The sequence below is a fragment of the Clinocottus analis genome, unplaced genomic scaffold, assembly GCF_023055335.1.
Source record: "Clinocottus analis isolate CAN_PGR_092001 unplaced genomic scaffold, fCliAna1.0.p SCAF_23, whole genome shotgun sequence".
Classification (NCBI taxonomy): Eukaryota; Metazoa; Chordata; class Actinopteri; order Perciformes; family Cottidae; genus Clinocottus; species Clinocottus analis.
The window spans coordinates 2,294,789-2,314,421 of record NW_027175965.1 but is presented as its reverse complement, the minus strand read 5'-3'; the positions used below and the strand labels follow the sequence as shown (position 1 = coordinate 2,314,421).

Genomic DNA, 19,633 nt, shown 5'->3' with positions numbered 1-19,633 from the left:
CGCTGACTTAAGTAGACTGAAGCGCCGCTTTACTTCTCAAGTCCGCTTGTGCAGAGATTCGGTCAGGAGGTGGAAACAAGGCGTGGCTCTTTGAGGAAGCGCTGACAGCATCTGAAAAAAATAATCACTATTATTAAACACATACATGAACATTAATGTTTTATTGAATCAACAGTGACACAAATGCTGCTCGTCTTAACGGGTACGTATGGATGGATGGAGCTTCAGCAACTGTTGGATGATGCTGCCTTTAATTTCTGTTAAGCTGGTCAAATGATCACTACAGTAAAGTGTCTACTGATCGTTCTACTGTCATTCTATTCCACGTTTGGCACTGTACACCAGCATGAAAGGGATAAGATAAGGTGAAATAATCCTTTATTGGTCCGACAGCGTGGACATTTGCAGGATTCCAGCAGCAGAGTAGATAACGCAAACCAACAAAGAGACAGAAGTAGAAAACCAAGATCAAAACAAGTGTAATAAATACATAATCACATGCACAAGGATGGAGGATGGAGGATGGAGGCTGAAGGCGAGACATTTTTCTGACCCAACCCCGGTTTGTTCACATTTAAATCCATTTAAAAGCATGCATATGTTATTTACGCATGCACATGAACTCAGCTAGTTTTGACAACGGGGGACTAAAGTTGAGATGTGGATTAATTGGTCAAAATCTACCAAGCTATTTCACCAATTCTGTAAGCATGAAAATCCCAATTAATTACATGTTTTTTTTTTCATTTGCATAACTTGATCAAAAGGGAGCATTTCACCGCACGACTACTTCTATTATTGATTTCCGAGCCTTGCAGCACTTTTGAATGCTGCTAATAGCTCAAAACATGAAAAGAGTGAGGTGCTGTGTGCTTGTATGTGACGCCAAACTGATGCATCTAGAGTACACGTCACCTGTAAATCTATTCTAATTCATCAAAAAGCCATTAGATGTGGCTAAATGTGGGACGAACAGATGGGTGGAATGAAAAGAGGAGGATAAAGGGCGATACGGCTTGCGAGAGGGAGATTGGGACATTGTGAGGCTCTGTGAGGGCAGTGTGACAATAGGCTGCACATTTTGCAGGTGTTATATTTGGCAGTAATGGATCAAACAAAACACCAAAAACGATAAAATCACACTCTCACGTTCACTTATTTGCCTTTTTCTCTTCCTTGAGCAGTCAACAACTGTCCAATGGGCAGACAGAGACCGGGCAGATGTCTCGTCTTACTTTGGGTTAATTAACTTCACACCTTCAGTCACACAGGAGACTCCATCAGAGCAGGAAGCCGGGAGGTCAGTGACAGAGAGAAATCAGGAATTAACACAGGAGCGAACAGAGAAAGCGGATTTCAAAGAATACTTCCAATTAGACCGACAGTAAGCAACAGCCAACCTCATGCATTTAAGTGGCGTGTGCGTGCCGGTGTGTGTTCGTGTGTGTGTGTGTGTGTGTAGCTTTCACATTCTCGCGTTGACATTTCCACAGATCATTACACACCATGACTGTCCTGCCCTCTCTGTCTCTTTGTGATCACTCGCAGTCGTCATTTTCATAACTAATTACACAGTTTAAATACCAGAGGTGGGAAGGAAACAAAGTACATTGTACTGCGTAAAAAAAAATAGGGCTTTCAACGTAGCAACATGAATCAGCGGTCATATTGATAATTGGACAATTATTTGTCAAGTCCAAATGCTACATTTTTGAAGGTTGGAGCTTCTCCAACCGTGACGGTACGGACTGATATGAACTGGCTGATTGCTTGACCTCCGGTATTGCTGTGTTTCTTGTCACGTAATTGGTCAGTGTCACGAGAGCTGCTCATCCAAATGATCTCTCTCTTCCCGTCACAGTGCTAAAATAGGTGAGACTCTAAGGTCTCAAATGTGCGTTAAATGTGTCGCGAGAGAAACAACGAGTTGCGTGTTTCAAGCTGAGTTGAAACCTGATTGGTGCACAAACGCATGTGAAATACCTTTTTGGAGGGTAATTCATCTGTTCACCATGTCTCATTTGGAAAGAATGGAGAGGCCTTTGCATGCATCAAACATTAACATTTTTACTGAAAGACCGGTCTCTTAGAGAATATGCAAAGAGGGCGACGTGCACACGGACTACTACATACAAATGTTGTCGTTATTCCTCCACCCTGGCTCTCACCTGCAGCAGCAACGAGGCAATTAGCTCGATAAAGATTCTCCAAAATGTTTCATTTTATTAATTCAAGCTTCAGCATTCGGCGCTGCTCGGATACTCAGTGTCAGGTGTTAGTGGGAGACTGCGCAGTTAGAGTTTGAGAAGCAGGAGGTGGTTTACTGTGCTGTCCAAACAGAACATAAAACCATTTTTATGTTTCCATAATCTGTCAGGTAAACTAAACAAAGCACCGTCCCGAATTCCACTCCTTCCTCCTCGTCTTCTTCGGTTTAGCCGTCTCCCTTATCCCATATTAGTGTTTATTAAAGGGTAGATATTGCCGTACAAAAACCCCAGTGGAACCGTGTGGCTGCTGTAATATTGTTACAAATATTACAGCGGCAGCAGCGTACATGACAAACAGAAGACACCTGTTTTATTGAACCATGAAAACGCTGCACAGCGCAGTGTGATCGGGAGAGTTGTTGCCAGAGGAGGAATAAAATACTGAGATATGATGACCGTACAGGTGAAGAGGAAATGCAGGACATTACAGATTGACGATTGTGAAATCTAATTCTCTTTCCCGAATCTCATCTGACCCCGAGAAATGAAAAAAAGTGTGAGTCATAACTTGTTCCTGGTGTTTATTATACTGTAGATCACATTAGTGTCAGAGGGAGAAATCATTTTATAACTGCCACGCAGCAAACACGGCACGGTTTGAAGACAGACAGGTTGGATTTTTTTCACCGAAACAAATGATAAAATAACTCTTATTAATGCTGACTCGTATACCAGCGACGGCCATTAGTGTGATTCACAGTCAGAGCCGCTCTAATGAGGCGACATGTGTCTCACTGAAGATGCAGAGACAGCCGTAGATGTTTGGGAACTCTGCAGTAATACAATATTTTCACAAATGCAATCAATGTATCCATTTGATAAATATCTGTGTAGCCTGTAAAGTGTCTTAATTACAGCATATTATACTGTCTGTACTGTCTCTCATACTATCATCACACTGCACTGCACCTTAACTGCTTCTTTTGCATTCAGACAGATGCAAACTACATTTCCTTGTCACAGTACTTGTGCTATGTGCAATGACAATAAAGTTGAATCTGAATCTGAATAGTAGAACGTTGGTTAACTAAACCCTGCATGCTAAAAAATAAAAATATTGAACCTCGTTTAAATGTGTCTAAATGTTCATTTGCATAGTGTTACTACAAAGCCAGCAGTGTGGGTAAACATAGTAGAATGATGCATCTTTGTAAATCATAGAAACAAAATCAACAGAGAATACAAAAGGAGAGTTTTTTGGGGTTTTTTTTTTTTTTGGCAGGGTTTGTTGTTTGTTTTCTAATTCTGTGCCGTGGGATTCTCATGCAATGATGCTGTTGAAGGACTTAACATAAGTCTGCCACACAGACCACTGATCCAAACAGGATAACTGACACTGCGGAGAGGGGGGTTTTATGAAAGGAAGGAGGGGAAATATCTGGAGTTGTGCCCAAGATACTTACTCAGTGTCACAAGCTGTGCTTTAACGAACAACTCACCGGTGTCGCCTGCAGAGATCCTTCACACACTGAGATTCACACAAGCCCTTTTATACTTTATACTGTATACATGCCCATGCCCTAATGTCTCTCCAGGCTGTGCATTACCTGGAGAGACATCGTGGCATTTACAATAACCGTGTCATTTTCAATGGGTGCAGCAGATTGAAATGTCACCGGCAGCCCGGTGTCACCGCACAAACTGCCACAGCTAAACAGCGAATAGGCAACGGCGAAAAGATTCAGTTCAAAGCCCCATTTATCCTGCGAGATGTTTGTCTCACCGGAGAACCTCCGGCGTCGCCAAAAGCTGTGTTTTATTATGAATGAGTGGTGGAGCGTCTCTGAGCACTGCCGTTTTAATTGACACAGAGCCAGGCAGCTTTGATGTACGAGGCGTCGTGGCGGCGGAGAGAGACGGGCTCCTCATTACTGCTCCATCTAACCCCTCCTCGCCACACCTCCCTCGATCGGAGCGACGGAGGCTGCAGGGAGAGCTTGTCAGCCGTGTGTGGGGAACGGCAGCGAGGAAGCGTGGGCTGAGGGGAGGGCCGAGGACGTCTCCAAAGGCCCTCATCTCCCCGGACTGGGGGAAACCCCCCTCGAAAGATTACACCACACGACTGAGATTCTACACAAATGAACGTATGGCTAATTAGGGAGGAGAGTCAGGAGTGAACCTCAGCATGCACTGGAGAATTAGGAGTGTTCAAGGTCACACAAGTCACCCACTGAAATGTGTGTGAGCCACTTAAAGAGAGAAGAAAAGAAAAATCGATATCTACTCTTTATATGAATCAGATGCTGCAGAAAATATGCTGCAAAATTCCCACTCTTTAGTTCTTTCTTTCTTTAATCTTTCAATCCAAACAGGTGCAAGGAGATCATTTCCACTTTTTTTCTGAATTAACATGTTTTCCTTAACAATCAGTTTATTTTGCCTCCATTCTGGTACAGCCCACCTCCCTTATTATTTATGGTTAGACTTGTACATTACTTCCCCCCTTTTTCTACCATAATATTCCTTTCAGCTCCCCATCCGTCTAAATCCTGATTATCTCCGAAACAACGTCTTTTTTTTCAAAAGGTTTCATAATTAGAAAAACTCTTGTGATACTAGATAAAAGGTCCATATACATGTCAGCGGTCTATTAGTTTATGATAGTATAACAGCAAAAAAGGCAAAGTTTTGAAAATTGATATTTTCAATTGATATTTTCAAAACTCACTTTCAGGTCCTCTCAAGTTATACTAATAATAGACGTTAATATTAGCTAGAAGGATTTTTAAACAGGGAAGATGGTTGTGTATTGATTAGTGAGGTCCGGCTTTAGAGAATTCATTGCTGTGCGGCATCAGTGGCTCTGAAATCAAGGCATGAGACTTTGAAACCAGTAAGGGTTTCAGGACAAATTAGCCGACAGAGATTTGTTGCCGTTCCAACACAAAATTCCACATAATAATTTAACAAATATACACACCTGATTACACACCTCTCCTCTTCCATCCTCAGACCAAATGTGTCTGACCATATTTAATACAGCACAGTCTCTTCCTGAGCTGTGATCTCGCTCCTCAAACTAACTGGTGCAGTGATGTGAATGTGTGGTGAACGTTGTCTTCTCGTCTCAGGTTGTCCGACAGCGTGGGATGAGATCCGCTGCTGGCACCGTGCCGAGGTGGGACACGTGGTCAGCGTCTCGTGTGCCAATGTCTCCCAGCTGTTTGCGAACAACCAAGGTAAATGTCTTCGCCTCACCTTTTACATATCTGGGTGACCTTTGGGCGGCACATTCAGCCAGTCGAGGGGTTGTGCGCTGAGCCGGTGTGCGAGCGGAGCGCATTACGAGTGTCCACGGGGCCCTGAGGCGCTGTGGAGAAATTGTGAATAATCCATTATCCTGCCAATTGTCATGCTGAAATAACATTCCATCCTCCTGCTTGTGACTCAGCTGTACTTTTCTTTCAATGATGTTGTCAGTCAATAATCTGTTTTAATGCCTTGTTGACTTTTGGGTTTGGGGAAACTGAAAAATCAAGAGATTTAACGTTGTCAAGTTCAATGAACTTGAGCTCAGTTCGACCAGCTTTCAGTTTGCAGATCAGCAAAGCGACCAGGTTAAAATGAGATATCTCTGAAGAGCGGTTTAACGCTTACACTGAGCGGTTCATGTGTGGCTGGACGTTTTTCTACACGGATTACATGGACTCGTCCTCTGTGTGAGAGAGCGTGCAGCTCCACTCACTGTTTACACAACCCCCCAACCGTCCTCATCCAGCTGGCTGGTCTAAAGAAAACAAAATACGCTCAGAATGTCTCATGCGCTATCACATGGCTGACAGAGAGACACAGATGCGGCTGAGATGGTATAAATATGTGTTTCTGGACATTTGGTGAGACGGACGATGACAGAAAAATCAGACAAGCCGTCCACGTCAAGCATACTTTGTAGATAGCCGGACTACCTGCAAAACTTCTGACTATTATCAAACCTTTTATGGTTATGTTCAGGCTCTCACAGCAATTGTTTAGGGTGAAAGAGAAGTCGTGTTCTGGTTTAATCAGGCGGAAACCTCCGGTTCTGAAAAGGTTATGCAAAAAGTGCCTCAAACTTCGGGGACAATTATCTGATTGCAAATAAAAGTCTGATTGTATAAAAGTCTATTAGGAAATGATCCTACTTCTCACTTGATTTATCACCTCAGTGAATATTGCAAAGATGAGTTTATGGTCTGAATACATAGTGAATTTACTTAACGTTCCGTAAAGCACCGTGATGAAGTCCAGACTCTTCCAGCATGTAAGTCGGTGTGAGTGAATTACTTTTTCACAGAAGAGTCAGTAGCGGCAGAGAGTACGGGCAGCACGGACATATATGTGGGATGCTGGATGTTTAAACGACAGATTTCCAGCAGAAGTGAAAATGAAAGACAGCACAAAGCAGAGAAGAAGAAAACACTCACAGCAGTGAAAGTGAAGCGTATACTTCAAGAGGATTAGGAGGCGGAGGTTGCTGTTGATGACCTCATAACTCAGTTCTAGTGGGTTCCTGGACCCCACTGGATTTCCTCCTCCACAGACGCCCAGGATAAGTCAAGCGCTGTGGTGATGCGGCTCGATGCAGCCTATTCAGCGGGACGGTGCATGCGGTTGAAAATAATGAATTGGAAAATCGAAGAGTTCACTGTCAGAGCCAAGAGCATGAGGAAGGAATTGGCGCTGCTTGTTAAGCGAGGCTGTTGGAGCATCAGCGGCCTCCCCCGAGCCTCGACCTCCATTCACCCACTGAGGCTGCGGCTGCAGGCCTGTAGGCTTTACGCGCCACAGTATACTGAGGCTAATGCAGCTCGATACCGGCAACACCACCCACGACTCAAACCCCCACACTCTGCTCGGCTGTGCCGATCAGCCGGACGGGCATATTTACAGCGTGAAACTGAAATCTGTTATTTCACTGTCAAGTTTTCATCCTCCGTCTTCGCAAAAACACGGATTCACGCGGAAAACCGGATGACCTCGTGTGCGTCACGACTGCCGCGGAGCCGTCACTCTAACTGCAGGCCATGGTGGGAGAACATGGCTGCAAAGAGGCCTCATTTAAATTCAACATTTTTGCTGTCCAACCGGACTGCTGTCGGTGTTACCTGGAGCTTTTAGGGAAGTGAACAAAGTACATGTCTCATACTTTCCTATTTATGACACTTCTGGATGAAGTTAAACTCCTCCTTGACTCAACATTGAGTTAAGTTGCGTGAAGGATGCAGAAAATATGTACTGATTGCTCCTCGACTCAGCATGCTACATTTTAGCATGGTGTCTGTAGCATTCCAGGTCATATGCCTCATTTAGCAGTGATGCACTACGGTGGATTACAACTAAATCTGACTACCAGTCGTTGTATTGAGAAAAGGTTGTTGTTTACTGTGGTGAAACAGTATTTCTTAGCACCAAGACGAGAACTATAAGCAAGGACTGTGTGCAGGACATGCTGCACACCACTCCATGGAACATGGGCCTGGTGTTTTACATGGACAGTTTCCTGGAGATGTTACAATACCTAGAAGGTCTTACACATCCACACAATTAAGCATGGAAGTATGTATGATGATGATCAAAAACATAGAAATACTATGAAAAACACTAAAAATAAGCAACGTAAATAATACAAGCATATGAAAAATGCTTCACCTTAGGTACAGATATTCAGTCCAATACACAAAGGAGGACATATTTTACCTCGTATAAATACATCCTTATTGTCAACAATGTAGCATATTTAATTAAATTTCATCCCGAGAATTGCTATCAGAGCGTCCTTTACCAATTTAACCTCTAACACTTTGTGTAACGATGTGCATTTACAAAATAAATGCAAATGGCATGCCGTGGGCTCTTCACATCCCTCTGGGTTGGATTCATCTTTGCCACAATTTGAAAAAAAATAGTTATAACTGTATGAGCCTGAGCACAGATCTTTAAAACCTTCATAGGCCGAAGCCCATTTTTTTGCAAAAAGAAAGAAAAAAAATCTTGGTACTAAAAACGGAAACTTCATTATCTCTGCAACCACATGCTTGATTAACTTTATTCACCCTTGTGAGAAGAGACCGATGGTTTAAAAAAAACAAAAACATTAAGTTTAAGTACTTGCATAAGCGATATTGCAACACATAATAGTTATTTAGTTCACTTTAGTCTCATTTTATCTTGTAGAACTCATTTATTATTCATACTTTCACATAAACTCTTTCAGACACGAGAATAGGGGGAAACGGTGACTTTTTTCACAATAGCAGAAATGGCATCGTGATTAATCCAACCAGATGGTGAGAGTAGTTACTTTTAATTGAAATAAAAATAAATACTGTCTGCTGAATGGCAGTAGAGTGTTTTCGTGTGTTCAAGTGTTTTTCGTGTGTGCTCTTCATAGGCGGTGCGTCTCCGGGCGCTCACATCATTACCAGACAGATGGAGTTATGGTGCGGAGCATTGAATCCTAATGAAGAGCAGTGGCTACCAAATGCCAGAGTGCCCGTGCTCATGTGTATACATGTGATGCGGAGCGAGAGGAGGGATACGAGTGAAGAGTGTTTCGGTTCTCATTATCATTAGTCCCAGCAAAACTAATAGACGTCACCAGGAAAGTTGCATATTCATGAATCCAAGCAACAAATGGAGCATTAATCAGCCGTCATGCCGTATTTGCATGTTCTCTGCGTCTGCTGTCTTTTGTTGATAACACATTAGACCTGACTCTGCAGCATGGAGGTTTTAATTGAAGGCATCTTTGATATATTGTGTGTCCATAGTGTCACATAACCTTGGATGCTGCAACAAAAGTCTGTCAACAATCCACCAGTCTAGAATTCAAACTAAAGGACACTTTACTGTCTATGCCCTCAGAACAGCCTTCCTGTTGAAATTCATCTTGCTGCCTTCGTGACTTCCATCTCTTCATTCTCCTTTATTGATTTGCCTTTCTGTAGTCTGTTTGTAGAACGTTTAAGTTCTTGTTTTTTTTGTACCAATCATTGATTTAGATTTATTGTTGAAAGCTCACTATTGTCTACATTGTGTTTTTTTGTGCTGTAGACTAGAGGACATTCATATTGACTGTAACTATGCGGACAGAACACACTGCTTGGAACAAAATGAGGTCCACCATTGTTGTCCACATGGCATGCACAGTCCTTATTTTGGAACGTTTTTTGGGACTACTTTTTTAATACAAACCCCAGATATATAATATGTATATTTTTCTTCTTCCCTTTACAGATCTTGTTTACGTAAAGGGTCTGTTGTGTTAATTGGATTTTGCACCCGAAAGCTGAACTCGTCCAGGGGTTTGCAAAAGCTCACACACAACTTTACTTTATTTTGAGCAACGTGCGGGGATAGTTGATGTGTTGGGGGGTAGGGAGGGGGGGTGAGTGGGGGGAGAGAGAGAGAGAGAGAGAGAGAGAGAGAGAGAGAGAGAGAGAGAGAGAGAGAGAGAGAGAGAGAGAGAGAACCTGAGGCTTATACAAGATTAAACAGAGTTCAGACAAACACAAGGATTAAATTGACTGAAACTAACTGGCCGTAGCGCTTGTACGCTAACTGAACGATCTGAGAAAGACCGGAGGGTAGAGCTGGGGTACGAGCTTGATGAGTGGGTGGGTCACAGCTGTCTCTGTCTCTCCGTTCACATCTCCTTGCCAATTGTCTGAAGTCCCATCGAAGTCCAGACTTTCCCCTCACATTGACATGTGTGTGCTTGTGTCAGTTGTTTATCCTCCACTACCCTTCTTCTCGACGGTGACTGATAAGCGCCAAAACTCTTCCAGATTTTAAGAGTCATACCTTGTCTCTGTGTCTTTGCGTATTAGATTTCTCTCCCTGGTTTCTCCTTGTTGGCACCTCTTCTGTTCCTGCCACTGAGAGCTTCATGTGTCTCTTCAGGTTACATCTACAGGAACTGCACTGAGAACGGGTGGTCCGACCTCGACCCCTCCTACGAGGAGGCCTGCGAGTTCACAGAGTACGAAGAGACGGAACCAGAGGTGGATGTTTTTTTTCTCAGATTACTTGCGCGGGGAAACAAACTACACTGACAGTGTGTCCTTTCTCATTGGGTCTGGTGAACATGAATACGTTAAAGATGTTGGAGCATATCTTACATTAGTTCCTAGATCTACTGGTGGATATCTGAGGACTATTCAGAGAAAAATTGTTGTTCTGCTGTACACCGTCGAGCACACATATTTTATATGACACCCTCTATTCTTACAAGGGACTTTAATTATTAGCCCTGCAACTGCAACCCATCATTTTGCTTATAATTTCTAAATGACAAGCGCTATTTCAAGCAGGCGGAAAAATAGATGATTGTCATAGCCCTCCGTCACTGAGACATCACTATGAACCCTCGAAGAGCGTCATCACTGGAAACATGGAAACAAAATGTCCAGTCGTCCAGGGCATCAAATACCAACATCGACACGTTCAAGTAACTGCAGCGATGAAAATAGACTTGAAGCCTGAAAAGATGTATGAAGAATGAGGCATTACAGGATAGGCAACAGCATAGACGGACACATTAGCAGTGGAGACAGCCAATATGACGTGTGTTCACAAGCACAAGGACTTTCCGAACGTAACAGCTGATGGCAACATTGAAACACTCCAAATGTCCACTCAAGGGTCCGTCCGGCACATGACATCATGTCAGTCTCAGCTGATTGGGGTTGTTTTCCAGACTGAGGCCCAGGATGTAGCCCCCTTCTTTCAGTTTTACATTCCAATTTATCGCAAAAATAAATGAAAGCCATCTTTCATACAAAGGCCAACGTTAATTGCCAGCGTTTTTCACCAGACAGTTTAAAACGCTGTGGCAGCTCCTGACTGTCACTATGCAACTTAAGTTGACACTTGTTGACTCATTAATTAACACTTGCATGGATTAGTGTGAAGAGTGTGAGGGAGCAGTAAACAGTAAATATGTACATGCTAACTTTGTTTTTCTGTTTCTTGCACTCTTTTCTTGCATTGCAGACAACATACTTCTCCAATTTCAAGCAGGTGTACACTGCTGGATACGCGACGTCCCTCATCTCCCTTATTTCGGCTATTTTTGTTTTCACTGTGTTCAGGTAACCTTATCAACCCAAGAGCAACCATCACTCATTACATATGACATGTGATCAAGTGACAATTGTCCTCTAGCGGCTGTAGTAATTATGAAAGAACATGATTAGTCCTTTATTCTTACACACGATTTCAACCCTACCCATGATCTTTCACTTAACCAAATCAAGTCGCTTTTTTTTTTGCCGAAACCTAACAAACCGTAAGCATTGTCAAGTTACAAAACAGATTTTTTTCCCAACAGTAATTTGTAATGATTTCCTCCCTGTACTTCCTGCCTGATTACTCAGACCAAACTCATGCCGACGAATACCTGTGCAGTTTTATGACGGCTTCACTCAGGAAGGTTTTTCTCTGCTCTACAGGAAGTTTCACTGCACCAGGAACTACATCCACATCAACTTGTTTTTCTCCTTCATTCTGAGAGCGAGCGCCGTCTTCATCAAAGATGGCGTGCTTTTTTCTGATGAAAACCTGGACCACTGCTTCATGTCTTCTGTGAGTAGGAAACCCTAATACGGCTCCATTAGTGCGTCTATAGATCACATCCTTTACAAAAGCAAAAACAGTGCTTCTATGTGTAATGGATGTCCATCTTGTTGAGTCATTATAATGCACTTACGTAACAAAAAAAAAATACTGAGAGTGAAGATGAGAAGAGTGAAGCTTTTTTGTTGAATATTGGTTCGTCGTGCTTTTAGATCAGTTGAAAAACTGGAAGGAAGGACAGAGAAGGATGGACATTAGGAAGTAAAAGATTTTGAAGAAGGAGATAAGGAAATAAGTGATGAAAGAAAGGAGAAAGTATACAATTAGATTACAATTGTATGATCTCAATGTTGGATGTAAAGCAAAAGAACTGACAGGGGAAAGAAAATAATGTGATTTTGAAAGTAAATTACTTCTTTAACGCTACATTTTAGCTTTCTGAACATGAATTTCCCAAACTCAGAGGAGCTTATTATCATGGAGAGCAGGTAGGGGTGGGATTAACATGCCGGGAGTGACTAAGCGGAGCCTGTGGGAGCATTAATGATGAGTGTTTCTCTTCCTATTTTACTGCTGATCAGGCGGCCTGGAGCGAAGGTAAGTGTCCCTCTCGTGTGGCTACGAGGGACCACAATCAGCACATCATGTGACCCGTGTGGGTGGAAAGGGCCGTGAGAGAGAAGAGAAGATGAGAGAACCCAAACATGTCTATTCTGACAAAAAGACAGAGAGAAACACATTGTGACAGGGAATAGGATGATGAATTGATAAGGGGGTGGTGTTGAAAAGGGCTTTAAAATGAATGAATGAATTTTTTTCAACTTTGCCCAGCCCTAATATATATATATGCAGCTGTTATTGGAATATTTTGCTTTGACATTTGGAAACAAAGGAGTACTCATTGGCGTGTACACAGCAAGGAGAAATTTGTCAGCTGGGTCAGAGCAGACACATGTTAAAAGGTATGACATAAAAGCATAAGACCGTTATTCATAAAAGGGATGTGCATGTTATTTATGCAGCTGCTGCATAAAACACAAGTCTCACAATGCAGTCCTTATTGTTTTACTCAACAACTAATAATCCATCGATTCATCTGATGATTGAGGCTTTTGTTGCTTTGTTTCCCTCACAGACGTCCTGTAAATCAGCCGTGGCCTTTTTCCAGTTCAGTATCCTGGCCAACTATTTCTGGCTGCTGGTGGAGGGCATGTACCTGCAGACGCTGCTCGCTCTCACCTTTGTCTTCCAGAAGAAATACTTCTGGTGGTACATACTCATCGGCTGGGGTGCGCCATCCCTCCCTGTCACCAGTCTCCCTGTTTACCTTCATTTCCTTTCCTCAGTCCTCTCTCTGCATCTTGTTAAAGCTCTGCGTTGACCCTTTCCAAATGACCCGGTCGCTCTGTTTGTGCCTCCCAGGTCTCCCAACAACAATCATAACGGCGTGGATCCTCACCAGAAACTTCTATGATAACAAGGGGTGAGCTGCTGCAGTAGAACATCAGCGAAAATGCCACATAGAAATAAGAAAACTTACAGTAATACCCACTGACATTAAGTTATGTATCCAACCACCACAGTACCTGGTGCGTGTGCGGCGCTCGTTAAATACGTAAGTTACGTAGCAGAGATAAGGTAAAATAGTCCCCAAAATTCAGCAGCAGAAAGCGTTTTCCTAACGCTCATTGCCGTAGCTTTTTAGTGTGTTCTATACCACAATATGTGGATGATTGTGGCGTGCACAAGGCACAGTTCTTTTAACACAATACTCAAAAGGGATGAACCATGAAAAGTAGAAGTTAATCTTAGTTTATCTAAAGGACCTGCGTCTACTGTTTCTAACGTTCTGTCTGCTGTTAGAGAGTTGTCGTGTTCCGTTGTCGTGATTGGAGCGGCAAAAAACACTTCTGTGACTGCCTTGTTTATCTAATATCTGCTCGTTGTGTCTCAGGTGCTGGGATGACACAGATGTGGCCTTCATCTGGTGGATCATAAAAGCTCCAATAACTGCATCCCTACTGGTGAGTACAGAGCAGTTACAGTGGGCGCTATTGAGGATTTATTAGACTGCTCGATCTTGGATCAGACCTGTAAGATGAGGTATTGTGCTCAGCACCTCATGCTACTGTGCAGGCAGAACAATTACTTAGAACATCATCATCCCTCTTCCCGCTTCCCACCCATGGACACATATGACCAGACTACGGGGGGTTAAACCCCCGTGTCTGCAGTGATGGCAGAGTGTTTTTCCTCTGTGCCATCAAAAAAATAGAAATTATAGTTTTTATTCTGCTCACTTATTTAAAATCATCATTTTTAAATACATATGTTTAATGATCATGCTCAAGGGGTATTTTACAATTGCCCCCTGCAGTTTTTGCTACATTTTTAATAACGATCATGAGTTCCGTGGCAGACTTTGCTCGCGATCAAAGAGCCAAAGCTCCTATTTGTAAGTGATGTGAGGTACTAAATCAAAAGTGGAGCTATTGTGTTAGATCTGTAGTTTTACATTCTCCATTAAGCGGCTCCATTAGCTCCACTTATTGGATGGGGGACTCAGGCATTGATCAGCAGAACTAATGAAGCCTCTGGGACCTGATGTTCTATGCTATTAAGGTGTAAGGGAAACCCAGGCAATTCTATGAGCGAGAAGTTGACTGCCACAAGTTTTCTGCTTCCATAAAACCCCACCCAACTCTATTTAAACTCCTTTTTCTCCCCAAGTTGTATGGGGGAATTCCCCTGTTCTGCGGTCCTTGTTGCTGCAGGTATGATGTGATGATAAAAACGGCTTACGTTGTAGGACAAATACTTTTTTTTTTTGACAGCTCTTTGACGTTTGTTTCACATAGGTGAACTTCATCATCTTCATCAACGTGATCCGCATTCTGGTGCAGAAGCTGCGATCACCTGGTGTCGGTGGCAATGACGTCAGTCACTTCAAGTGAGAAGAGAACGCGTATTTCTCCACATGGTGACATGCTCAAACGTTCTGTATGTCGTCGTTATTATTTTTTTTACTATGTGTGCAGGCGGCTGGCCAAATCCACTCTGCTCCTCATTCCTCTGTTTGGCATGCACTACATGGTGTTTGCCTTTCTGCCAGAAAACACAGGAGCAGAGGCCAGGATATTCATAGAGCTCGGCCTGGGATCCTTTCAGGTAAAACACACACGACAGATACAATAAGAGTGAGAAGAAGATGCAGATTAAAGCTTGATTTTGGTATTTTTCAACCTGGACCTTATCTTCCCATGTTTTTGTGTCCAAGTGACTAATGGGGGCAACCATTTTTCAATATATTTTTCTGGAGGGTCCTTTCCATAATGTTGCCACATGCTTATAATATCAATTTGAGCATTTCAATTGTAAATTGATGCTGAGGAATTGTCCCGAACTAATACATTGCAACCCGTTCAGCGACTGCCGGCTGCTGCATTCTTGTTTAATACTCGACCACTTTCAATGATTGTTGTCCATGTTGAAAAATAACAAAAGTTTCCTTTTTAACCAACTCTTGTAATCCAAAATGGGTATATTAAATACATCAAATTCACATTGTTCACGATACAGTGTCAGACAGGCTTGCTCTAGATGTCTTCTAGATTTTCAATATTTAATATCCGACAGTTTTGGTTGATATATTTCTGCTCTGAAGGGATTCGTTGTGGCTCTGCTCTACTGTTTTCTAAACGGCGAGGTAAGTACATATTTAAAATTCTTGAATTCTACATTTGTAAAAATCTTGATTTAAGTTAATACATGTGGTATTGCATGTCTTACTTAATCAACCACAAGTTATCCATTTTTTACTTTTTTACAAATTTAAGTTTGCTATTATTGTGTTTGAAAAAGAGAAAAGTCTTTAACTTATTCTGTACAACACCGCCCTCTGGTGGAGTTGTGCCCCACGGGCACTAATGCAAAAACGTACTTTAAAAAAAATTGATGACCGTTACTGATGTCCGTAATCTCAAAAACCTGCCATTAAAGTATTATAATTTATATAGTTGTTGTTTTTTTTAAACTTTTAAACAACATCAGTCCTGATTATAACTACCAAATGTCTTTGCTTTTTTTTTTTTTTTACAATTTAAACGATCAAAATTACAGTTAATGCAAATAAATAATTCTAATAATTTCTGTCTACTAAATGCTGGGGTTAATTATTATTCAGTCTGGCATTCATCAATGAATACCAAGAAAATTTATTTCGAAGCATTTGTATTATTGTTTTGTGGGGTTTTGTCTGTGGGAAGCCGGAAAAATAAGAAAATGGCTAAATCAGGTGGAAAAATAGTGAAAACTAAAATTTTGAAGTCAGAGGTCTCGATAGAAAGCCGTACATCATTGAATGCATCAATGTCTTGTCTGTACATTGGCTCCGTAGTTTATACGCTTATTATCGGAGTTGAACTTCCAAAAGAAAGAAATTTATGAAAATAACTGAAAAGCCCAAATGTCCCTTATGAAGCATGGCTGCTCAAAATCAATCCATGAAAGGCTCACGCAGGTGTTTTCACTTTGTCTGGTTGATTAGAGGGGAAACACCTGTGTGGGTGTGCAAGAGAAATATTCCTTTTCTTAGTAAATAAATAATGATTTTCATAAGTCAGGAATGAAATCAAGCTAAAAAGATACGATATGTTTCTGAAAGTTTGAATGTACGTGTATTTAACGGGATGAATTTAGTAGTGCTGTTCTTTTTGAAGTGTACCTTTCAGACAAATTCAGACATAATTAGAGGTTTCCGTTTTATAATGTATAAGATTTGTTGGCGTGTGTGTGTGTGTGTGTGTGTGTGTGTGTGTGTGTGTGTGTGTGTGTGTGTGTGTGTGTGCGTGTTCAGGTGCAGACAGAACTGAAGAAGAGGTTTTGGAAGTGGCAGACCCAGAGTTACTTGAGATACAGTAAACGACGGCGTACGCTGTTCACTGAAAGCAGCACGGTGACTCAGATCTCCGTCCTGGACAAATCCAGCCCCAAAGATCAGCCGGCCTCAGAGACGCTCACCCTGGCGCCCAGCCACGTGTCGACTGTCTGAGGAACATTCGCGGGTATTCATATCCTGCGTCACAACACCACAGAGCCTGATCGCTGAATGTTACGGTACCTCTTAAATTTGTACGGCACAGACCATCTGCAGAATCGCTCATTTGTTGACTTAAATAACACCCGACACACCTTTCACAATAAACTTTCCCTCATGATGTTAGTTATTTTCAAGTTTACAGGTTTTAGTATGGGCAGACAGGAAGGTCTAATCTCTTATTCGGGTCCCTCCACCTCATCTCACTCACAAACACCAAATCTCTACCCTTTTAGAATAGCACCAATATCAAGTTCGCAATGAAATTGACAAATTGACAAGTTTGCATATACGACCCTACAACAGGACATTCTCACAATATTTACTCCTGGATTTTGCAGACCTTTGTTAAATAAATACTCCCTCACCTTCAGGTGACGTCCATGCTATCCTTGCTCTTACTGATTCAGTGCCACCGGCCTCTTAAATGTTGGGCAGTACAAAAAAAACAACTCTTAGAAATTAAACTTCCTCGTTTTTATGGAGCGTGCCCATATCCCCATCAGGGGCTCTGCATGCAACATGTTGCACAGTGCACTAGCGCACATCTGGAGCACTAGACTGTAAAATCTATTTATTTGACTGATTATTGTTTTTATGTCTTTGTGTGAATAGTTGTGTGAAGTTACAGCTCCTCCAGAAAAATAATTATACTATTATATGTGTAAGTTAGTGTTATTCTTATAGACTGTAATATGGCAAAATGTGGAGAAAATTATATTGTGTATTACACTTTTCTTTAGCATAGTTAGTGATGCCCAGCTAAAGCTTATCCAGAACCTGTTTTCTTCGATAAATTATTTTAGGAGATTAGTTGAGCTGCTATCAAGTTGACAATTTGTGATGTTTCTGTATCTATTGATCTATTTCATATTTTTCTTCTGTGTTTTGACAGTTTACGATACCATAAAAGTTGGGTAGCCACTACTACCTTTGGTGGGGGTCCCCGCTAGCTCCCCACTGTAGCCAGCTGGCGCTGCTGCTAGTTTCCCGCTAGCGCTCCGCCAGCACTCGCTAGTTCCCTTACAACCACCGAAGGTAGCGGGACCAGTCTCGGCTTGACGCCAGACCCGGGCGGAAGGAATGCTGGCAGTAGCAGCAGCAGCAGCAGCAGGAAACTAGCAACAGCAGGGAGCGAGCAGCAGCAGGAAACTAGCAACAGCAGGGAGCGAGCAGCAGCAGGGAGCTAGCAGCAGCGCAAGCTTGCTACAGCGGGGACACCCACCAAAGGTAGTAGCGGCTTGTAACCCAACCTTTCTGGTAAATATGGACCTGAATTATTCATAGAGGAAATATGACATTCCTCAGCTACGGACCGATACAGTGCCTTTATCATACAGTGTGAGTCACTGTTTCTCCACAGTTCAGGTGGATTAAACCTATTGTAGGTTGGCATTCAAAATCTGTGTTACAAAATCATATATTTAGGATTGTGATACTCAACCGTGTACTTGAAACGTTGGTGTGCGGCGTAACAGATGTGCTTCAGTGTTTCAGTGTCAGACTTAAGATGATTGTGATTACGTGAAGAACACAAAGCTTCCATCGGACTTTGAATTGTGCCGTGAAGGAGGATGAGCATGTTTTGATGTGATGTTTTTTAAAGTACGCTCTCCATGTTGTGTCTGGACAGTGTTATTTCTATTTTCTTATTGGAGAAAGTTACGTGTATGTTTCTTTCAAAGGTTCCAGTTTATACAGTAATTTCTTATTCACTGTTTTTTAAAATTTATTTGGACAGCTGGTCTACATTTTCATCTATTTTTTTCATGCCTCCGCGGTGTTGACTGCCGTGTCCGGAAGCAAATTGTTTTTGGGTTGTCCGTCCGGTCTATTCTCGTGAATGTGATGTCTGAAAAGAATTTCTTCAAATTTGGCACAAACAAATATTGATTTTGGTGGTCAAAGATTACTGTTCGTTGGATAAAATGATGAAGCGATAAACTGCTTCATGACAGTACAACAGGCACTACTTCTAGTTCTTATTGTCAACATCCCATGAAAAGACCAAAACCAACAATGTGTCCATCTGTTAATACTCTCAATAACTTCTTGTCTGTGGCTACAAGCCCATTGGTTTCTGGAAGAAGTACATCTTTTAAAAGCACCTTCAAAACGGCTCTTTTAATGTCTTAAAACCGACGATACATCATTTTTTTTACTTTTTGTAACAACTCTCAACACATTAGGTTAACACTGTTTTACCGGGTGACACATGACATTCATCACACTGTAGTTCATTTTGACTCAATCCCACACACACACTGCTTGGGGCCACCGCTAGTATTGTGATCTCATTGGGGGGGCCGCACAGAAAGTTTTTAAAGTTTACTTATTTATTTACTTTTACTTTAATAACTTATTTTCGGTGTACATAACAAAAAAGGGCAACCAGCAGTCTCTATACATTTTCATATTAGCTTTTAAGAGTGCAAACATGTTAGATTTTTTAACTTATTGAAACATTATACCGAACCAACAAATGCAATACATTTGTACTTTTGTACTATGTTTTTTCCAGACACCTGGCAGCACTTCTGCTCACACAGCTGAGCCACATTGACCCTGATCGAGGTCACAGTGGAAACCCTGAGTACAGCTTCAAGATAGGCATCACTAAGCCTGGGCTTTAAAGTCCACAGTCGAGAAAAGCTTCTCACACAGATATGTGCTTCTAAAAAAGGAACATTACCCGACTGATCACTTTTGTCTG

At 42.0% G+C, this 19,633-nt stretch overlaps 1 protein-coding gene across 1 annotated transcript in view; it reads left to right on the top strand.

Moving 5' to 3' along the window:
• Window positions 1-18,077, top strand: part of ghrhrb (growth hormone releasing hormone receptor b) — a 28,588-nt gene extending 10,511 nt beyond the window's left edge. Inside the window, exons 3-13 of the mRNA XM_068589730.1 lie at window positions 5,342-5,449; window positions 10,152-10,252; window positions 11,244-11,341; window positions 11,702-11,834; window positions 12,961-13,114; window positions 13,248-13,308; window positions 13,780-13,849; window positions 14,684-14,775; window positions 14,864-14,993; window positions 15,490-15,531; window positions 16,681-18,077. Coding sequence (XP_068445831.1) covers window positions 5,342-5,449; window positions 10,152-10,252; window positions 11,244-11,341; window positions 11,702-11,834; window positions 12,961-13,114; window positions 13,248-13,308; window positions 13,780-13,849; window positions 14,684-14,775; window positions 14,864-14,993; window positions 15,490-15,531; window positions 16,681-16,875 — 1,184 coding nt within the window. The 3' untranslated portion in view covers window positions 16,876-18,077. The remainder of the gene's footprint in view (window positions 1-5,341; window positions 5,450-10,151; window positions 10,253-11,243; window positions 11,342-11,701; window positions 11,835-12,960; window positions 13,115-13,247; window positions 13,309-13,779; window positions 13,850-14,683; window positions 14,776-14,863; window positions 14,994-15,489; window positions 15,532-16,680) is intronic.
• Window positions 18,078-19,633: the final 1,556 nt, after the last annotated feature.